This window comes from Polypterus senegalus, chromosome 6 (genome assembly GCF_016835505.1).
Source record: "Polypterus senegalus isolate Bchr_013 chromosome 6, ASM1683550v1, whole genome shotgun sequence".
NCBI classification, from domain to species: domain Eukaryota; kingdom Metazoa; phylum Chordata; class Cladistia; order Polypteriformes; family Polypteridae; genus Polypterus; species Polypterus senegalus.
Genome location: NC_053159.1, coordinates 26,938,374 through 26,959,156, shown reverse-complemented (window position 1 = coordinate 26,959,156; position 20,783 = coordinate 26,938,374). Strand labels below are relative to the sequence as shown.

Sequence of the window (20,783 nt, the reverse complement as noted above, 5' to 3'; positions counted from 1 at the left end):
CTATCGATTGAACATTGAAATTTCAAGTCTGAGTTTTAACTAATGTGGCTAATGAGTCTGTTACGACAGAGCACGGATCAGTAGACAGTGTGGTCTTGGCAGCTAAGACGGCGGACTGAAGACGGTTATATTGTGCCGTCTGATGTTACGGGTGTTTACTGTTGGAATGCAGTCTGATGTCATGGCATGCCACTGGTGATATATGTAATTATCTCTGCAAGTAGGAAATGATTTTAAAGGCAAACATTTCTACATCCAAGGTTCATAATTACAAATTATCTTCTTTTATTTACAGATTTGAAGTATAATTTACCCCTTGTTACAAGCATAGCATGTATGTGTACATAAGAACATAAGGAATGTGACAAATGAGGTAACATTTACCTTTCACAAGTTTCCAACTTTGTTCTTGAAGAACTCATTTTAAAATAACAATCTCGATCCAATGGACTAATCCCCTTCATAATTTTAAACACTTTAGTCATGTCTCCTCTTTTACCTGTAAAGGCTCAGCTCTTTTATTCTTTCCTCATAACTCATCCCCTGTAGCCCTGGAATCAGCCTAGTTGCTCTTCTATGGGCTTTTTCTAGGGGAAAACTTGGGGGTTGGTGGCACTCAAGCCATTGTAATAAACCTCACACTGTTCAAGTGTGGTGCCGAGGTGTCACCCGCTGCACTCGAGTCCCAATCCAGGTGGTTCGTCATGTGGTGGGTGAGGCAATGCGCTATCAGCCCATGCTCCCCAATGCACGTCCTGTCATCTTGTTAAACTCAGTGGATCGAGACTGCTATTTTAAAATTGGAGTTCACAGTTGGAAACCTTTCACACATAAAGTTCGCACAGTCTTTACACAGAGAACCACAAACACATAGAATAAGGTACCAAGTAGTGTGGTAGAGAGCAGGACTTGATGATATTTTAGAAGAATTGAGTGTATAGGACTGGTTGACTCTAACTTCCAAACAGTGTTCAGTTGCCATTATGAAGGCTAACAGAATGTCAGGTTATATAGTGCCCTGATGTGTGGAGTCTAAGGAGGTTCTGCTCCAGCGTTATAATGCACTGGTGAGGCCTCATCTGGAGATTCTGTGGGTAAAGTTTTGATCTCCAGGCTACAAAAAGGACATAGCAGCACTAGAAAAAGTCCAGAGTAGAGACACTAGGCTGATTCTAGGGCAACGGGCGATGAATTATGAAGAAAGAGTAAACGAGCTGAGCCTTTTTAGTTTAAGCAAAAGAAAATTAAGAGGGGATATGATTGAAATGTTTAAAATTATGAAGGGAATTAGTCCAGTGGATCAAGACTATGACTTTAAAATGAGTTCATCAAGAACACAGGGATAGAGTTGGAAACTTATAAAGGGTAAATTTCACACAAACATTTGGAGGTGTTTCTTCACACCGAGAACCACAGACACACAGAATAAGCTACCAAGTAGTGTGGTAGAGAGCAAAACTTTTAAAACTTGACTTGATGTTATTTTAGAAGAATTAAGTGGATAGGCCTGGTCAGTTTTGTTGGGCTGAACGGCCTCCTGCTCTCGTCTCGATTTTTCTAATGTTCTGCAAATTAAGTCTAAATTGTCCCCAGTGTGTGTTTGGGTGTGTATGTGTCTTTACCCTGTGATGGACTGGCACCCTGTCCACAGTTTGTTCCTGCCTTGCCCCCTGTGCTAGCTGGCACGGGCTCCAGCTAACCCTACAACCCTGGTATGTAGGTTAGAAAATTACATGTTTTATTAATTGGCTGAAGCCTTTATCCAGGGTGTCCTACGACATTTTTCGAGATACAATTAGTTACATTTCTTTTGCTTTTTCAATGGAGCACTGGCAGGTGAAGTGACTTGCTCATCGTCACACAATTCAGCAGCGGGATTGGAAGCCACTACATCAGAGTCCAAAGCAGTAGCCTCTAAACCCACACTGCCTGCCTGTTTTACATTGGATGTGCTTTAAATAATCCTTTATCTTCTTGATATAATACTTAACCTGAATCAATGGGAAATATTTATAAGGTCGTGAAGAATTTTGGTTTGATAGATTTTTAGGATGATTGGCTTCAAAAAACCCTCAACTGAACACCCAGATAAAGCCTAAAGAAAACATATATTGAATAGTCAGCCTGCTTATATGTTCGCATATATTTAGGACCAAACAGAATTATCTTTCCCTACCATCTTGCCAGTGTAGCCAAAATCCAGCTCTTGGTTTTCTGAAGCAGCCTGATGGGCACGGAATTCTGCCAACTCCCTCTTCATGGCTGCAGCCTGCTGAAGAGATTGTGCCTGACTGGAGCCTATGGGTAGAAGAACAACAGTTGTGCTTTTATTAAATTAAAAGAATAATTATTCAAACAATTTAACTCTTTGGAAGGTATGTGAATTTCCCCTTGGGATTAATAAAGTATCTATCTATCTATCTATCTATCTATCTATCTATCTATCTATCTATCTATCTTATAGTGCCTTTCATATCTATCGACTTATATAGTCTTTAATATCTATCTATCTTTCTAGCTATCTATTATATAGTGCCTTTCATATGTATCTACTCATATAGTCTTTAATATCTATCTATCTATCTATCATATAGTGCCTTTCATATCTATCTGTCTATCTATCTATCTATCTATCTATGCCTATCATATGTCTATCTATCTATCTATCTATCTATCTATCTATCTATCTCTAATATCTATCTATCTATATCTATCTATCTATCTATCTGTTATATAGTGCCTTTCATATCTATCTATCTATCTATCTATCTATCTATCTATCTATCTATCTATCTATCTATCTATCTATCTATCTATCTATCTATCTATCATATAGTGTCTCACATATCTATCTATCTATCTATCTATCTATCTATCTATCTATCTATCTATCTATCTATCTATCTATCATCCAGCTAGAGGGAAGGAGGAATGGAAAACTGACTACTCTTTTGAGACTAAATTATAGAGATGACTTGTACAAATAGCTAAAATTGTTTGTTGAAGTTTTGATGAGCCAGTTGTCCATCTGCACACCTCATAGAGCAGCCTGTTCTGTTGATTGGTGATGTTAAACTGGCTGGGAATGTGTGTTGGTGGGTGCAAGTGGTGATACTCTGTGACCGACTGGCACCCTGTCCAGGCTGGCATTCTACCATTAACCAGAAGCCCCAGCTACCAACAAACCTGAACTGGATTAAGCCGGTTCAGGAAATGGACAGACGGACCCCCTTCAATAAAAGTACTCATAAACTATTATAATAGATGGAAATGCCCCTTTTGAAAAAGTCATACTGGTCTCTAAATTGATATACAATCCCAATTTCTGATAAACAGAAAAAAGAAGGAGGTGAACATCTTATTCTCCTGACCATTGTGGGTATAAAGAGTTTTAACGGTGTCTTGTAAAAATATTCAGACCCTGTATTAATTTTTTTATTGCTTCTGGGCTATAAAAAAATCCACATTTTCTTTTAATTGCAAACTCACCTGCCTAAGATAAATATTTACAGAGACAGTCAAACATTTGTACACACCCAGAAATGTCATGTTTTTAATAGAAATTGATACCTTTTTTATCAAGACACCATTAAACTTATTTTTAAAATATAGCCAAGACATTACAAGTGTTTCTAATGGCATGAAATGGCTGATTTTTAATGTATTATTCAAATTCACTACAGAGCTCAGTTTTCAGCAGCCATTCCTTCAGTGTCATTATTCAGCTCTTCCTTAATTAGTCATTTTAAATGTTAATTGGTTATTAGAGAAACCTTAATAATTGCATTAGCACCACTGAAACCTGAAATTCTGTTTGCTTGGGTTACAAGGTTCTGACATTCCTAAAATTCAGTTCTGGGTTCAAAAATGGCTAAAATAGAACAGCTTTCTCAAGAAACGTGACTGTCTGATGTTTCTTTGCAGAATGAAAGTTACTCCATGTAACAAATTGTCAAGAAACTGAAGATTTCATATAAAGGGGTCTGTCACTCTTTTGAGAGGTGAGGACACACTGGATCTGACACAGGATTAGAAAAGAAGGGGAAGGCCCAGATGGCCAGCTGCATAAAAGGATAAGGACGCCAGAGTGTGTAGTGTGAGAAACAAACACCTTACAGGTCCTCAGTTGGCTCCTATTGCTTTCTGTAACAGAGAAAAGACAACTCTGGGATGCTGGCCTTAGAGGCAGAGTTTCAAGGAGAAGCAATATATGAAACTTGCAAATTAAAACGAAAAAGATTAAAGCCAGAGTTGCATTTTCACTGTTGCAGGTGACACAGGAGTTTGTTGTGTATTTAAGACACCAAGTGAGCATCTAGTAAGTATTTGATTCTCACTCCACATACTCTGATGTCCTTGTCTTATGCAGTTGTGCATTTGGGCTTTTTTCTTGTTTTTTTTTTTTAATGCTCAATCAGTCCAGTTTGTCCTCTTCTCTCAAGACCCCCTTTGTATGAAATCTTCAAAGTTTCCTGACAATCCATTACATGGAACAACCTTCACTCTTCACAAAAATGAGAGGAAACTTGCTTATTTTTGGCCACTTTTGAACCCAGAACTGAACTTTAGGAATGGTAGCACCTTGTAACACAAATGAACAGAATATCATAATGCAGTTACAAAGTTTTCTCTAATAATCAGTTAGCATGTAAATACGAAGGAATGGGTACTGAAACTGGAGCTTTGCAGTCATATGTGAATGATAAATTAAAATTCAGTCATTTCAAGCAGTAATAGCCATTATACATACTGGTAATGCCTTTCCCTGTATTTTTAAATCAGTTTAATGGTATGTGATGAAAAAGGTAATGAGAAGCTTCCCGGGTCCTCCCTGCGTGGAGTTTGCATGTTCTCCCTGTGTCTGTGTGGGTTTCCTCCGCGTACTCCGGTTTCCTCCCACAGTCCAAAGACATGCAGGTCAGGTGCAGTGACGATTCTAAATTGTCCCTAGTGTGTGGTCGGTGTGTGTGTGTGCGCACCCTGCGGGGTTTGTTTCCGGCCTTGCACCCTGTGTTGGCTGGGATTGGCTGCAGCAGACCCCAGTGACCCTGTAGTTAGGATATAGCAGGATGGATAATGGATGGATGGATGGTAATGAGAAGTCAAGGAAAATGGCACCTTTCATTGGCTAACTGAACAGATTACAATATGCAAGCTTTTGAGGCAACCACGGCTCCTTCTCCGGGTTATTTGTAGTGAGTGTAATGATTACAACTTGCCTGAAGAAGGGGCCTGAGCTGCTTTGAAAAGCTTGCATATTGTAATCTGCTCATTTAGCCAATAAAAGGTGCCATTTTGCTTGACTTCTCATTGTATTCATAATGGCTAACACGGTACAACACCCTGCTACTATAAAAAAGGTGTCAATTTCTATCAAAAACATGAAAACTACTAAGCATGTCCAAACTTTTGACTGGTACTGCATAAAGACAAAACAATTTACTTGTCTTAAAGTACTAAAATACTATTCAGACCCGTCATATTAATAAGTGGGTACGCCTCCTCCTTTCTAATTGACAAGTTTTAATAACCTGTCCATTACAACAATACAAATCACAAATTTAGCAACCATCTTTTCTTTTTTTCGTAATGCAGTTATTGCAGAAAAATGGCACAATACCTTTTATGTCAGTTACAGTAAAACAAAGCCTGGGTGAGTTTTTACAGGCTAACACATAATACAGTGAAAATTCTGCAAAGCCTTCAGACTCACTTTAGGTGAAATGACAGTCGGTCTATCATTGACCACAACTGCTATTTATTATATGTCTAGTCAAATGCATCTTCAGTGGTCTTGATCATGAAGCTCTTTTTAATTCAAAAATTCACTTCACTGTCCGTTTAAAAGTATGCAAAATAGAGAACCTCCTCAGAGTGAAGGATGTTGCAATGTTTTAGAAAAATTTCAAATCCTGATGGAGATTTCAAACAGTGAGACTAGCAGCATCTTGATAGCTATGCGATTTGTTTTGTTATATTTGGCAGGGAGGTGTGATATTTTTTGTTAAATTTTGGCCGTGGTGTGATAATCCTAGGGGGCGCGATAGTTTAAGGGGTTGACTTCAACTAATCCTTAAGCCAAACAGAAACGTGAAAAGTATTCCTCATGATCAAAATTCTATGGATTACAAAATTAGGAGGTAGTTTTGACAGTGAGCTTAAAAACAGGTTTACTGGCATCTGTAAACTGAATCCACACTAAAAGACTCTGTCAAACAACAGCAACACTTGTCACGAGGGTCTATATCCAACTATTCTGTATAGAACCTAAAACTCTAATCCATTCTCTTCATATTCGAATGCCAGTACAACATCAAACTGTCTTTGCAGGATTTATTTTTTCCTTACTTGTTGGTCTTGCAGTCTCCAATGCTTTCAGTCTGGTCCTAAGCTCTGCCAAGGCTTCCCGTTGACGCTGGATGACTTCCTCGTGTCGATAGCCCTTACACTTCGCACCTAGGTCTGCCAATTCAGAGGGTACCAGCTTCTCCTTTTGATAGAAAAATGATGCAGAATAAGAGCCATTCAAACTGTGCACAGCAATGTCTTCATAAAAACAACATTGCATTCAGCTGTCAGGGACTGGGGATTCCATTTTGTTAAGCATTAGCACCTTTCTGCTGTGTGATTCCCGGTGAGTTTACTAAAATTAACAGCTAGAAATCCCAGATCCAGAATTCTATTAGGAACATGTCTTACACCAGGTAGGCAGCAAGGATCTTGTTGTGAGGATGTATTAGGGAGGTTTTCAATGCTAAAAGGAAGAATGTCTCTAGAGAAAAAGGGATGGAAGGAAGAGAGGGAGAAATAAAGCAAGACAGACGGAGAGAGAGAAAGAGAAGGGGATTCTTTGAATGTCACCACTACATGGATTTAAGCACTGGATTTAGCCAATGAGTACTAATAACCACTGCAGCAAAGCCACTGAGAGTGTACAAACTCGTTACACAGTATCTCTCTGTAGGGGTGTTAGCATCTTGGAGTGAGGAAATGGATTTCAATCAAAGTATCCCTCTAATGAACAGACATTTTCCTTTGCTTTGTATTCACCTGGCAGCTAACCTAGTTAACATATTTTTATTAAGACTTGTCAGGGATCTGGCGTCCCCAACAGGATGGATCCTGCTCCCTTACCGGGCCAGAAGGCCATGGGAAAGAAAGGTCAGCTGAGGAGCGATGATAATCCCCTGCCGCACCAGGACATGGACACAGAAATATGCTGCATCCCAGAAATCACAGATGAACACTCTGGTTGGGCTTGGGTACCTGGAACATCGGGACAGTGGGTGACTGCCTCCTATGGGCAAACAGTACATGGGTGCATCCTGGCTGGCAAGCACAAGTAGGGCAGCATGGGAGTTGTGATTCCAGGGGCCTGCCCTGCCAGGTTTTGTGGGGGCCATTGGGGGAGCTGTTGGATACTGACAGCACAAGGACTGTTGGGGTCCTGCCTGGCACAGAAGTGCTTCTCAGAAGCAATAGATTAAACTCAGGAAGTACTCCTAAGTCCAGAGTTAAAAGAGAGCCCTCCATTTGGGCCAGGGAGGTGGGAGTCAGGAGGAGGTGGACAAGTGATGTTTAGGAGAGTGGAAGGAGCAGGAAAACACTCATGGGGGAGAAACTGTGGACAGTTCTACTGTATATTGTAAAGAGAAGCCTGCTGAGAGGTATTTCCTTATTAATAAACTATTATTTGCACCTGGGACTCAGTGTTGTGCAATTGTGCCTGGGGTTTGGGGTGCTGTTACATCACCTAATGGCCACAGACTGTCCAGAAGAACTACAAATGCACCATTACAAATACCACAGCAGTCTCAATAACACCACAAAGCATGAAGGTTCATCATTATCGAACAGTGACAAAACTGAGGTTCTCCTCATTGGTACAAGATCATCCTTATCCAAAGCCGATAATCTTTCACTTGCTATTGATAACTCCTTTGTTTCCCCTTTACCTCGGGTCAAGAGTCTGGGTGTCATCCTTGGCAGTATTCTATCTTTCCAATCCCACATTAATAACATCACCCGGTCTGCTTACTTCCACCTACGTAATATTAATCGCATCCGCCCCTCCCTCACTCCCCATACCACTGCCTTTCTTGTTCACGGTCTTGTTACTTTTCATGTGGACTATTGCAATTCACTCCTGTTTGGTCTCTCTAATAAATCTGTCCATAAGCTTTAGCTAGTCCAGAATTCTGCTGCTCGCATCCTTATTCGAACCCCATCTATTCACCATATTACTCCAGTCTTATTAAGTTCCAAAATGATTTTAAAATTCTGCTGTTAACATTTAAGGACATTAATAACCTCGCCCCTCCATATCTGTCCAACCTTCTTCATGTTACCATTCCCTCCCATAACTTTAGATCCTCTTCCTCCATCCACCTGACCGTCCCACTTGCCCGTCTAACCTCCATGGGGAGGACAGCATTCTGCCATTCTGCCCCCAAGCTCTGGAACTCACTACCTACTGAGCTTAGAAATATCGAATCATTTTCAACCTTCAAATGCAAACTTAAAACCCATCTGTTTAAAATGGCTTTTTCTCTATGATTATAGTGGCTTTGTTTGGTTTTAATTTTTAGATTTTCTGTATTTTCTGATGTTTTAAGTTTTGTTTATAATGTGTTTTATTGTTTGTTTGGTGCCCTTGAGTGCTTAGAATGGCGCCTTGTATAAATAAAATGTATTATTATCCATCCGTCCATTATCCAAACCGTTATATCCTAACGCAGGGTCACGGGAGTCTGCTGGAGCCAATCCCAGACAACATAGGGTGCATGGCAGGAAACAAACCCCGGGCAGGGCGCCAGCCCACCACAGATGTATTATTATTAGATTCCTGTATATTTTAGCCTTGAACAATACTATGATCCAGTCTGCCAGACCCTGTGACTTAACCATCCCAATAAAAAAGTATTCACTCCCTTGGAAGTTTTTATATTTTACTGTTATACAATTTGGAATAACAGGGGGCTAATTTAGTTTTTTTGATACTGATCAACAAAAAATAACTCATATAATGTCAAAGTGAAAACAAATCTCTACAAAGTGGTCTAAATTAATTAAACACAAAATAATTGATCACATAAATACTCACTTTTCTCAAGTCAGTACTTAACAGATGCACATTTGGCAGCCATGACAGCATGGAGTCTGTGGACACACAGGTCTCCATCATCTGGGAACTGCACATTTTCACTCATTCTTATTTGCAAAACCACTCAAGGGGATCATCAGTGAACAGTTTTCACCAAGTCCAGCCACAAGTTCTCACTTCAGGACATTAACAATGTTGAATTTAAGTCATTCTTCTGTAGCTTTGGCTTTATAATTAGGGTCTTTGTCTTGCTGGAAAACAAATCTTCTTCCAAGGCCCAAGTGTTGTGCAGAGTGCGTCAGGTTTTCCTGCAGGATTTCTCTTACTTTGCTGCATTCATTTGACCCTCACAAGCTTTCCAGGGCCTGCTCCAGAGAAGTAACCCAACAGCCTGATGCTGTCACCTCCGTGCTTCATGGTAAAGGTGGTGTGTTTTTGATGATGTGCAACATTTAGATGTTTAGTCTGAAGGCTAATAAGCTATTTAACCAGAGAGCCTCCTTCTTCTTCTTCCAGCAGAGTTGCCCATGTTCCTTCTGTCAGCCAGCTTTCTCTTTGCCAATCACTCATAAAGCTGTGACTAGTGAATCAGCCGGTCAACAGCTGCTGCCTGCACAGTCTCTCTAATCTTCTCCACTGTAGCCTCTTACTCCTCCAGAGTTATCATAGCTCTATATCATTATAGTCATCTTCTTACATAATCAATCAGTTTTTGTGGATGGCCTGCTCTGGCAGAATTGCCACTGTGCCATACTCTTTCTATTTCTTAATCATTGATAAAACTAAAAACCATTGGGTATTTTCTCCGCGGTGGGCTGGGGCCCTGTCTGGGGTTTGTTTCCTGCCTTGCACCCTGTGTTGGCTGGGATTGGCTCCAGCAGACCCCCATGACCCTTTAACTAGGATATAGTAGGTTGGATAATGGATGGATGGGTATTTTCTTGTCTCAATGCCCTGACTTGTGCTTTTCAATGCCCTTTTTATGTTGTTCTTTGGAGTGGTCTTTGATCTCCACTGTGTAGGTTAGTCCACCAGACTGACGCCTCACAAGCTGGCCCTTCCAGATCAGGTGCATTTGTATTGTAATCATGTGAAACCCGACAGGTGACCTCCTAATTCTATGCCTTCTAAAGCCAATTAGTTGCCCCAGTGATGATTTAGGTGTGTCAAACTAAAAGGGTCAATACTTATTTGATCAATTATTTTGTCAGATCAAGAAATGAGGAAGCACCGAGCCAGATTTCATAAAAGAAGCAAAGTATAATAGTGCGGCAGCCTATGAATTTGTTGCAGGCTCTTGGTACCTCATTCGCCTTGGATGACTCGTCAGACATGGGCGATTCACAGAAGCCTGTGCTATTCCGGCTCCTGACTTCTTCCTCGAGCTTCTCGTACTGCAATTCTTTGTCCTTGAGGGCGCTCTGCTCCTTTGCAAGATTCTCCTTGCATTGCCTGTCAGAAAGGAAACGGAGCAGTGATCTTAGTATTTCAAATGATATGCACAAAAATATCTCTACTCTTATGCACAATCAAAAACCCCAAAGGATGCTCAGTGTGCTCTGATTTCAGCCATCATCTCTTTAATCGCTCATAGTAAACACTGAATGACGTGTGCTCATTTTAAAACAGATACTGTATATTCATTTCCAGTTCAAATACTTTTAATTATTTCTGGGGCTGGTGTCCTGGCCAGGATGGTTCAAGTATCCTTACATGGCCAAGAGACCACTCTACTGAACAAGAGATGTAGGGCATTCCGTGCCACAGTTACAGGAAGAAAAATGGTGCCAACATTGCAGAGGACCTGCTGGCATCCTGGAGGGGCATAATTAAGGAGTCTTGCCCAGCCAGGAAACCAATATTATGTAGGGACAGGAGGCGGCAAATTTGTCGGACTATTCACTTCTCCGTCACACCACATGGCTGCATCCCTGGGCGACGCCATACATACGGACACCTGGCCATTTAAGAGACGTAGGGCATTCCGTGCCACAGTTATAGGAAGAAAAATGGTGCCAACATTGCAGAGGACCTGCTGGCATCCTGGAGGGGCATAATTAAGGAGTCTTGCCCAGCCAGGAAACCAATATTATGTAGGGACAGGAGGCGGCAAATTGGTCGGACTATTCACTTCTCCGTCACACCACATGGCTGCACCCCTGGGCGACACCATACATACGGACACCTGGCCATTTAGTAATGACAGCCATTTTTATAAAATTATGGAAACTACAATAAGAAATAAATTAGAAATGTACATAAAACAAAATAATATTCTAAATAGCAGCCAGTATGGGCTTATTACAAGAAGGTCATGCAAACCAATCTTTTAGGTAATTTTTGAAGAAGTAAGCGGAATAGTTGACAAGAACAAAGCAAACAACATTTACTTAGACTTTCAAAAAGCATTTGCTACAGGGGTTTAAGGAGCAGCATCTATGTGTGTGTATGTGTATGTGTGTGTTCGAGTAGTCCCTGTAATGGACTAGCACTCCATCCAGGTTTGGACGATTCCACGTTGCCTCCAATTCTGACTAGGCATTGCTCAGTACAGTCCTAAACCGGATAACCCCAATTTTCAACACTGGATGGGAAGCACTTGGTGCAATCGTTGAGCCAAGATATCTTCAAATTCTGTTGGATTAGTGTCACTTTTAATTTGGAACCCAGTTGGCATTAACAGGCATTTGTTTAATCTTGCTAACAAAGTGCTTTGAGGGGGATAAATTTTGTACTTTGGCTATTTCAAGCTGATTTTGGCTGCACTCCTGGCTGCCTTCCAGCAAGCAAAAGTCATCAGCATGATTCAGCCATTGCGTCATGAACTCATTTAGAAGTGGTTTGCTTGGGAGCACTTTAGCAGTTGGCCAGTCGAGTGTTCATTTAGAGTTATTGTGGCTTTTACTAGCTTTCATGGAATGCCATAGTGGATATTTTTGAAGTCTGTAAAAGGTCCTGATAGTGGTTTCCTCCTAATTATCACACACAGATGGCACACAATATGGATCTGTTGTGTGTGGCTTTGGCCTTTGTGAAAGATCACGTTGTTAGGACTGAGGATTTCATGGAAAACAGGACAGTTCAGTATATTTTGGATGCTATCGATTTAAGCCAAATGCTACAGATGAATATTAGAATAACAAGGTACAGCTCATTGGTGGAGTTTGGCATTCAGGCCCTGGGATGACAGGTGAATCATAAAAAAATAACTGCAACTCTGTGTCAAGAAATGCTGGGGGGGCTCCTTTATACCAACAGCAATACGTCTGCACAATGCCTCACTAGAACTGGGACTGCCAAGTTAGAAGCTTTTTAGTCATTCTGGTGTGTGTTCAGATCAAAGTGTGTGTATTTTTATTTATTTTTTTAATTTAAAGAGCTTCTGTAATTTCTCCCAAATGTAACTTATTTTAGACTGCAAGGCTAGGAAAATCCAGAATGGTTCCATGAAATGAATTACACTGGCCATCTTTTGAACTGTAGGATGAAAAACACCAAGAAATTCAGAGCAGACTTCTACCATCCACTATTGTCAGCTGTGGAAGACTCTTGAATTGACATGGATCAACATTGACCTGCCTCACCTTATATATTTTGTGGATTCCAGCTGCTATGTGGACTACACACTACTAGGAAAGAGTAGGACAAAGCCGCTAATTGGAAGTTCATTTGCCACTAGACTATTTTGTTGAATGTTAAAGCTTGAAACACATAGTTAAATGCAACCAAGTGTTTTTTAGCAGGTTTGACCAACCTAACCCACTCTCACTCTCACCTCAGAGTACTGCATCCTCCACCCATTCTTTTGCTGATACCAGCACAGGAGAGAGTTTCCCCCCACCCACAATTACAGCAGCCCAGGTAAGCAGAGAGCTGAGGAGACTTCGTGCCAGCAAAGCAGTGGGTCCAGATGGAGTATCGCCACGACTGTTGAAGGCCTGTGCGCTGGAGCTGGGGAGTCCTCTACAGCGCATCTTCAACCTGAGCCTGGAACAGGGGAGAGTCCAGAGGCTTTGGAAAACATCTTGCATCACCCCAATCCCAAAGGTATCACGACCTGGTGAGCTGATGACTTCAGGCCTGTTGCCCCTACGTCACATGTGATGAAGGCTGCTTCACCACCTGAGGCCACAGGTCCGCCATGCCCATCCTTGTCCTTAGGGACAAGCTGACAGAGATGGGAGTAGATTCATACCTGGTGGCATGGATTGTGGACTATCTTAAAGACAGACCTCAGTATGTGCGTCTCAGGAACTGCAGGTCTGACATTGTGGTCAGCAGCATAGGAGCGCCGCAGGGGACTGTACTTTCTCTGGTCCTGTTCAGCCTTTATACATCGTACTTCCAATACAGCTCGGAGTCCTGCCACGTGCAAAAATTCGCTGACGACACTGCTATCGTTAGCTGAATCAGGAGTGGGCAGGAGGAGGAGTATAGCAAGCTAATCAAGGACTTTGTTAAATGGTGCCATTCAAACCACCTACAACTGAACACCAGCAAAACCAAGGAGCTGGTGGTGGATTTTAGGAGGCCCAGGCCCCTCATGGATCCCGTGATCATCAGAGGTGATTGTGTGCAGAGAGTGCAGACCTATAAATACCTGGGAGTGCAGCTGGATGATAAATTGGACTGGACTGCCAATACTGATGCTCTGTGCAAGAGAGGACAGAGCTGACTATACTTCCTTAGAAGGCTGGCGTCCTTCAACATCTGCAATAAAATGCTGCAGATGTTCTATCAGACGTTGAGCGGCGCCTCTTCTACGTGGTGGTGTGCTGGGGAGGCAGCATAAAGAAGAGGGACGCCTCACGCCTGGACAAACTGGTGAGGAAGGCAGGCTCTATTGTAGGAATGAAGCTGGACAGTTTAACATCTGTAGCAGAGCGACGGGCACTAAGCAAACTCCTGTCAATCATGAAGAATCCACTGCATCCACTGAACAGGATCATCTCCAGACAGAGGAGTAGCTTCAGTGACAGACTGCTGTCACCGTCCTGCTCCACTGACAGACTGAGGAGATCGGTCCTCTGCCACACCAAGCGACTCTTCAATTCCACTCGGGGAGGAAAACATTAACACTATGCAAGATTATAGACTGTTATACCTGCTTCACACTCTCCACCTTGCATTTTTTAACTTGCACAGCATTTTTATTTAATTAATATTGTTTTTATCAGTATGCTGCTGCTGGAGTATGTGAATTTCCCCTTGGGGATTAATAAAGTCCTATCTATCTATCTATCTATCTATCTATCTATCTATCTATCTATCTATCTATCTATCTATCTATCTACTCTAAAGCTAAAGGCAGATCTTCAACTTGGATAGCTGGATTACAAAAGATTTGCAACTGGATATTGGGTACAAATTCAACATATACATTAGACATGGCTCATTGTGAAGAATACCTCTTGATATACGCAAGTATTAGGAGAGTATTAACTTCTAGAAAATCCTTTAAAAAGCTGACATTGTCAGTTTTGGCAGTTTAAGGGAGTTTAATAGTTTCAGATAAATCAGCCTCATTCCTATTAGCAAACTCATCTGATACTTTAATCTCCTTTCTCTGCCACAAAAACATTTGCAACTGGATATTGGGTACAAATTCAACATATACATTAGACATGGCTCATTGTGAAGAATACCTCTTGATATACGCAAGTATTAGGAGAGTATTAACTTCTAGAAAATCCTTTAAAAAGCTGACATTGTCAGTTTTGGCAGTTTAAGGGAGTTTAATAGTTTCAGATAAATCAGCCTCATTCCTATTAGCAAACTCATCTGATACTTTAATCTCCTTTCTCTGCCACAAAAACAGCAAAGAGGCGCTCAACCTCCCATACTGGGTGCACACGTATCCCAAGACCCAGCTGCGTACAGCACAAGTGTAAATTAAACAGCTTTAATAATTCTACATATCACATAAGAAAATAAGGAGAACCCAGCCAGTTTTTAGAAACAAGTAAACACAAGAGAGTGACGTGTCAAACACTCAGGTTCTGGAAGATTGAAGCAGCGGCAGGGTTTTCATTCCATCTGTTTTTTTAATTAGTAACCAATTACTTCTACTACATTTAAAATGCATTTTGTCTTAATCTTAAATCCTTTTCTTAATTGTTTTTTTTACCCAGTAGCCTAGCAATCACATACATGTCTGGAGGGCCATGATTTTCACTCCTTTTCCTGGTCTCTTAATTTAGTTGTTAATGAAACCTGTTATTAAATTTGTTGGCTGGCTTAAGCACTCATTCTGCTACACCAGTCATTTGCAAAACTGATTTTCTTTCTTCTGAGATCACCATCTAAATGCTTTACAGACTACAGTATTTCCCAGACCTTTACTTTTTTTCTATTGAAATATTGTATTGATACTGTTGATGAATGAAAGACTCCAACGCAAATGTGAACTAATCTGGCTTGGTCATCTCTTAGCCTGCCTTTAGCCTCATTATTGTTTGGCTGCTGGTTAAAAAAGACATGCAACTATTAAAATGCAAGTCAGTTTGTACCACCCAGCAGCCCCAGTGATATAACACTATTGTTGGGAAGAAGAATGAGCAGATGGGGCCTTTAAAAATTAACCTACAAAACGCTGGGAGGATCGCAATCATCCGTCTGTTTTTTTATACGCCTCATACACACAATTGGATTACGACTTGACCACCTTGGATTACAGTCCTGTGCCTGCCTGCCCGTGTTGAGTCTGTACTGAATGGACATGTGTATGTCTGAGGGAGCGTTCCAAAAACACTTCAAACCCCACACCGAATCAGGAACCTGGCAGGATAAAACTTCAGATTGCTTTCAGAAAGCTGGTCACAGGGTGTTTTAATCACATATCCATCATCAACTACACCCGCTATTTTTGTAATTTGTTATCGCTGTCGGGGAGCTAGGGAGGGTAAAATTATGTGTTCTTTTTACTTTCTCGTATAGGAAAAGTATTGGAATCCTCCAAAAATTCCATTTTGAGATTTTGATGAATCGCGATGTTTTAGACCTCCTTGAGTCCGAAAATACCATTTTTGAAATTATATCTTTGTGTCTGTGTGTGTGTGTGTGTGTATGTAAACACGATAACTTGAGTACACTTTCACTTAGCTCAACCAAATTTTGCATACAAGTATTAGGTACAAAACGTAGATTTTTATCAATTTTTGGGCTATTTCCGCTAACCGGAAGTGGTACTTTACCTTTTATTCATGCAGCTGCAGAGTCCGATTTATTCAACATTACTTTTATAATAATTGTTTGATATATTACTAATTTGACTAGATTTGTTGTTGATGGTTCTTTAATGTACATAATATAAAAATATAATCATTGTCTTGCAGTTTACTCCTCAAATATCCATCTCCATATCTGAGTATACAAGAAAGTCTAGAGGAGACCACTCCCGATTATTTGATTAATATATTTCATTGTTAATGATCTATTTATTGTGCCAATAACAGTGTCACTGCGTGTGAGTGTGTGGGTGCCGGGTCAACGTTGGGTGTGTTCCTGGGGTCCACACAATAAAGTACATAAATTATCGTCTTTGGACAGTGTGAATCTTCACATCCTCGCGACCACTACAAGTTAAAACCAGCACAGCATGTTAAACTAGCATTTGTAATTGGTAGCTAATGGAGAAAGTGGTAGGAACTGAGTTTGACTGCCCTGATCTAGTGGCAGTTATTGTAAGGAGCGCCAAAAACAAAACTGGTCCCTTCTACACCCCTGAAAACACATTGGTTTGTGTTACTCACTTCAGTTCTTTGTTCATTCGTTTCATTTCTGCATCTTTTTTTTCTACCAGATCAGACATCATAGACAGCTTTTGCCTGAGTGAAGACATTTCTGCCCTTTGCTCCACCACAAGGGCACGGGTTTTCTCCAGTTCATGTTTCTGCTTCTCACTGAGCTCACCTACAAGAATGAAAAAGTAAAAGAGAAGGTGAGGTTTAGCGACTGTATGAGTGAGGTGCTACTGAATACCTAACAGTGCAGTGGTATCACTGAGGATTTAGAAGAAATGACGTACCTCACACAGTGAAAATCACTCCGGAAGTACCCCATGTGCTTTGCAAGTTATATCTTAGTTAAAATGAATCTTGATCGCTCATATTTAAATCTTCTCAATAGTCAGTGAACTATAACTGAACATTAAAGTGTTCAAGTTATAAATGCAACTTATACGAGGGTAAATTAAAAAACTTAAGACAATTTGAAAATTACACAGAAACCACAGCAGATAGAAGCTGGCACAACACAACACGTTCAGGATGGCTTATGGGTAGTTTGAACGTGCACAGTGCAAAGTTTATCTTAGTCTAGATGAAGCCAAGGTCAAAGAAACATGGATGCTCTGTGGAGGGATTTCACCATTGTTGAACAATACACCATTTTGAGATTTCTTTGAGCAGATGGAGAGAAACCTGCTGAAATTTACTGATGTATGCTGGCTCACTTCAGAAGTGAAAACAGCATGACTTAATGAAGAGTTTATAAATGAGTACAAAGATTTAAAGCAGAAAGATCAAGTGTAACCAGCAAAGCTCAATCTGGTCAACCATCAACATCGCAAAGACAAGCCCACATCGACATGGCAAATGCCTTCATCGGAGAATGAATAACTGTTGTTGGTAACTTGGAAGACCATAAAGATAGAGCAAGATGGATAAGACAACATCCTGCAGAGAATTTCAGCAGGTTTTACTCCCGCTGTCCGAAGAAATGTCACTATGGTGTGTTGTTGAATGGTGAAAATCCTGCGATGAAGCATTCATGTTCATTTGGCCTTGGCTTCAACTAGACTAATGGCAGAGTGCTGCGCTGTGTATGTTCAAACTACCCATAAGCCACCAAGAATGTGTTGTACTGTGTCAGCTTCTATCCATTGTGGTTACTGTGTAATTTTCAAACTTCCTTTACTTTATGATTTACCCTTATACATCTACTTTGTGATTTACCTTTGTACATCACTCTCTGAGCATATTTAACAACCTAAAAGGTCACTTGCAATGGATTTTAATTCAGACATCCTGGTAGATCAACTACTACTGATAGAGAGACCTGCGGTCTACTTCACTGCTTTGCCTGGCTGTATTAGGCTAAAGTCAGCAGAGGCGCTCCATCAGTACATAAAGAATTTAGCACTTGTGCTATGACCTATGTAGCTAATAAATACATGACAAAACAATTAAAAAGATCAATAATCTTAAAAACACTGCATGCTGGATCCCTTCCAATAAATACTCAAAAAAGAAAGGGAAATAGCAGGGCACATGACAGAGGAAATGTCAGATCAAGGTAATATAACGACACTGAGAACAGAAATCCTGAAGAAACCAAAAGACAGTTGCAATATGGATGTAATTGTCCTGGAGACACTTGGCTAAGGTTAATATACTGGAGGTACAGGTAATTCACAGTCAGTCTCCTAGGCCAAGGTTAATACACTGGAGGAAGTCTCATCGTCATTCTGGAGACACCTAGCTAATGTTAATATACTGATGGTTGTCTCAAAGTTCTTCTGGAGATACTTAGCTAATGTTAATATCCTAGTGGTAGTCTCAACATATTTCTGGAGACACCTAGCTAAAGTTAATATATTGGTGGTAGTCTCATAGTCTTTCTGGAGACACTTAGCTAAGGTTAATATACTGGAGGTAGTCTCATAGTCAAAGCCTTCTTGGCCAACGATAATACACTGGAGGAAGTCAAATCATCCTGGAGACACTTAGCTAAAGTTAATATAAAAGTGGTAATCTCAAAGTCCTTCTGGGTTCAGCTGGGATGCACAGTGTTGGTGGAAGTTAGGAGGATCTAGGGACTCTGCTGAATGTAACACAGAACAGGCATCTAAACAGCACTGTTGGGGCTTGACTCTTTCAATGCAAACACAGACTGACAAAAGACATTCTTGGTTTGACCCTAAAACCTTAGATAAAGTTGCTTCACAAAGAGAAAGGAGGAAGGCCCACTGGTGGGAAGATTGGGTGCAGCTACTCCACATGTTAAGGAAACAATCTTGACCTCTAAGGTTAAGACTAAGAGGGACAGAGTGCTTTTTACTGTAATATTGTGTGCCCTGTGCTTTTGTAAATACCTTCTTCAACTGTCGTCAAACGTTTTCTTCATCTGAAAATTTTTTAAATAAAAATAATCTGTACTGTTTCTGGGTATGACACATTGAAGCATGTCACAGCTGCTACTGTTGATCCCATGGTAGATAAGATGACATTTAACTCCAAGTGCCGAGTGCATGCTTTTTAAAAGAAATTTCAAATCCATAACATTTTTCATGTATGTATACAAAATATACAGTCACTTCACACTGTTTTATTAATATTGTGGCAACCTGACCCACCATGGAGGTCTGACTGCCCCATCTCAAAGGTTTAGGAAGCTGATGTTGTACAAAACAACACCACTTTCATGTACAAGTTACACCCAAAAATCAAGTATGTATGCTCCTGTCATAAGCCAAGTCTTGCAATCCTAGGCCATCTGGGGGCTCCCCTGTCTCCAGATTGGGGTTTCAGGGTCACTCCATTTCCTGGCCCTTAAGTAGCAAATCAAATCAAAGCAGGCAGGCTGTTCCTTGTTAGCTCTTTAGCAGCCTACAGTGTCTACAGTCTTCACTCCTCAGCTTCCTGGGTAAACTGACCACAAGCTGAGTCACTTGCCTGAGTATAAAGCTCTCTCCGTGGCCTGCCACACCCATCAACCATGCTCATATGGTGACGGGCACTTTCTAGTGCCAAGCATGGACAATAGGGCACTGCCATTTGGTATTTATGCATTGTACTTTAAGTTTTATTCTAAAATATGGGATTAATTTTCATTTGTAACAATACTATAATTAAATCTGAGATTTTTCAAGAGAAAATAAAGCAGAGGCCTGGTTTTACATAAACAGCATTAAATAATCTACCTCAAGAGAAGACAGACAGTAAATACATGTCTTTCATTTAAACAAAAGGTTGTTGGAAAAGAAAAACACTTCTGCCTGTTCGATGGCAGGTCTACCAAGGGATCTTTCTGATAAGGATTTAATTTTTCATTTAATGATGTCTTTTCATTAAACTTCACTTTAGAATTGTCAAAACGTCATAATGTTCTTCACACAGAGAACCATAAACACTTGGAATAAGCTACAAAGTAGAAGGACTTTAGGGACTTAATGTTTTTATAGAAGAAATAAGTGGGTAAGACTGGTGAGCTTTGCTGGGCTCAATCTCATCTCGATTGTTCTAATGTTCTAATGTCACAACCTGAGGAAAAGGCATGTAATTCTGTATACAAAACAGGAAACAGTTATCACCATATAGTGTAACTGGAGTTGGGAACAAGAAACCCTACAAGATTTGAACAGGAACCTTGACAAGTTACTGAGGAACTGTGGTGTGTAGCCAAGGATTCCATGCACATGTTTCAATAGCTCAAGGTTTCTATCAAAAATAACACCACAATTCATATTTAACAGACAGTATTATTAAGGCACATGGGAGACTGTGAATTCAGCTGGAACAAGATCCCGTGGTCTGATGAAACTAAAGTGGAGCTTTGTGACCATCAGACGAAAGCAGCAAAATACAGAGAAATCCTGGAGGAAAACCTGATGCCTTGGGAGAACATTTGGTTTCAGGCAGGACAACAACCCCAGCCATAAAGCCAAAGCTTCACAGGAATG

At 40.7% G+C, this 20,783-nt stretch overlaps 1 protein-coding gene across 2 annotated transcripts in view; it reads right to left on the bottom strand.

Moving 5' to 3' along the window:
* Window positions 1-20,783, bottom strand: part of LOC120530892 (forkhead-associated domain-containing protein 1-like) — a 106,226-nt gene that overhangs the window by 14,864 nt on the left and 70,579 nt on the right. For both annotated transcript variants that reach the window (XM_039755658.1, XM_039755659.1), the window contains 4 exons: window positions 16,855-17,014; window positions 10,408-10,555; window positions 6,349-6,490; window positions 2,177-2,298 (listed from right to left, as the gene is read on the bottom strand). In XM_039755658.1, the coding sequence (XP_039611592.1) occupies window positions 2,177-2,298; window positions 6,349-6,490; window positions 10,408-10,555; window positions 16,855-17,014 (572 nt within the window). The remainder of the gene's footprint in view (window positions 1-2,176; window positions 2,299-6,348; window positions 6,491-10,407; window positions 10,556-16,854; window positions 17,015-20,783) is intronic.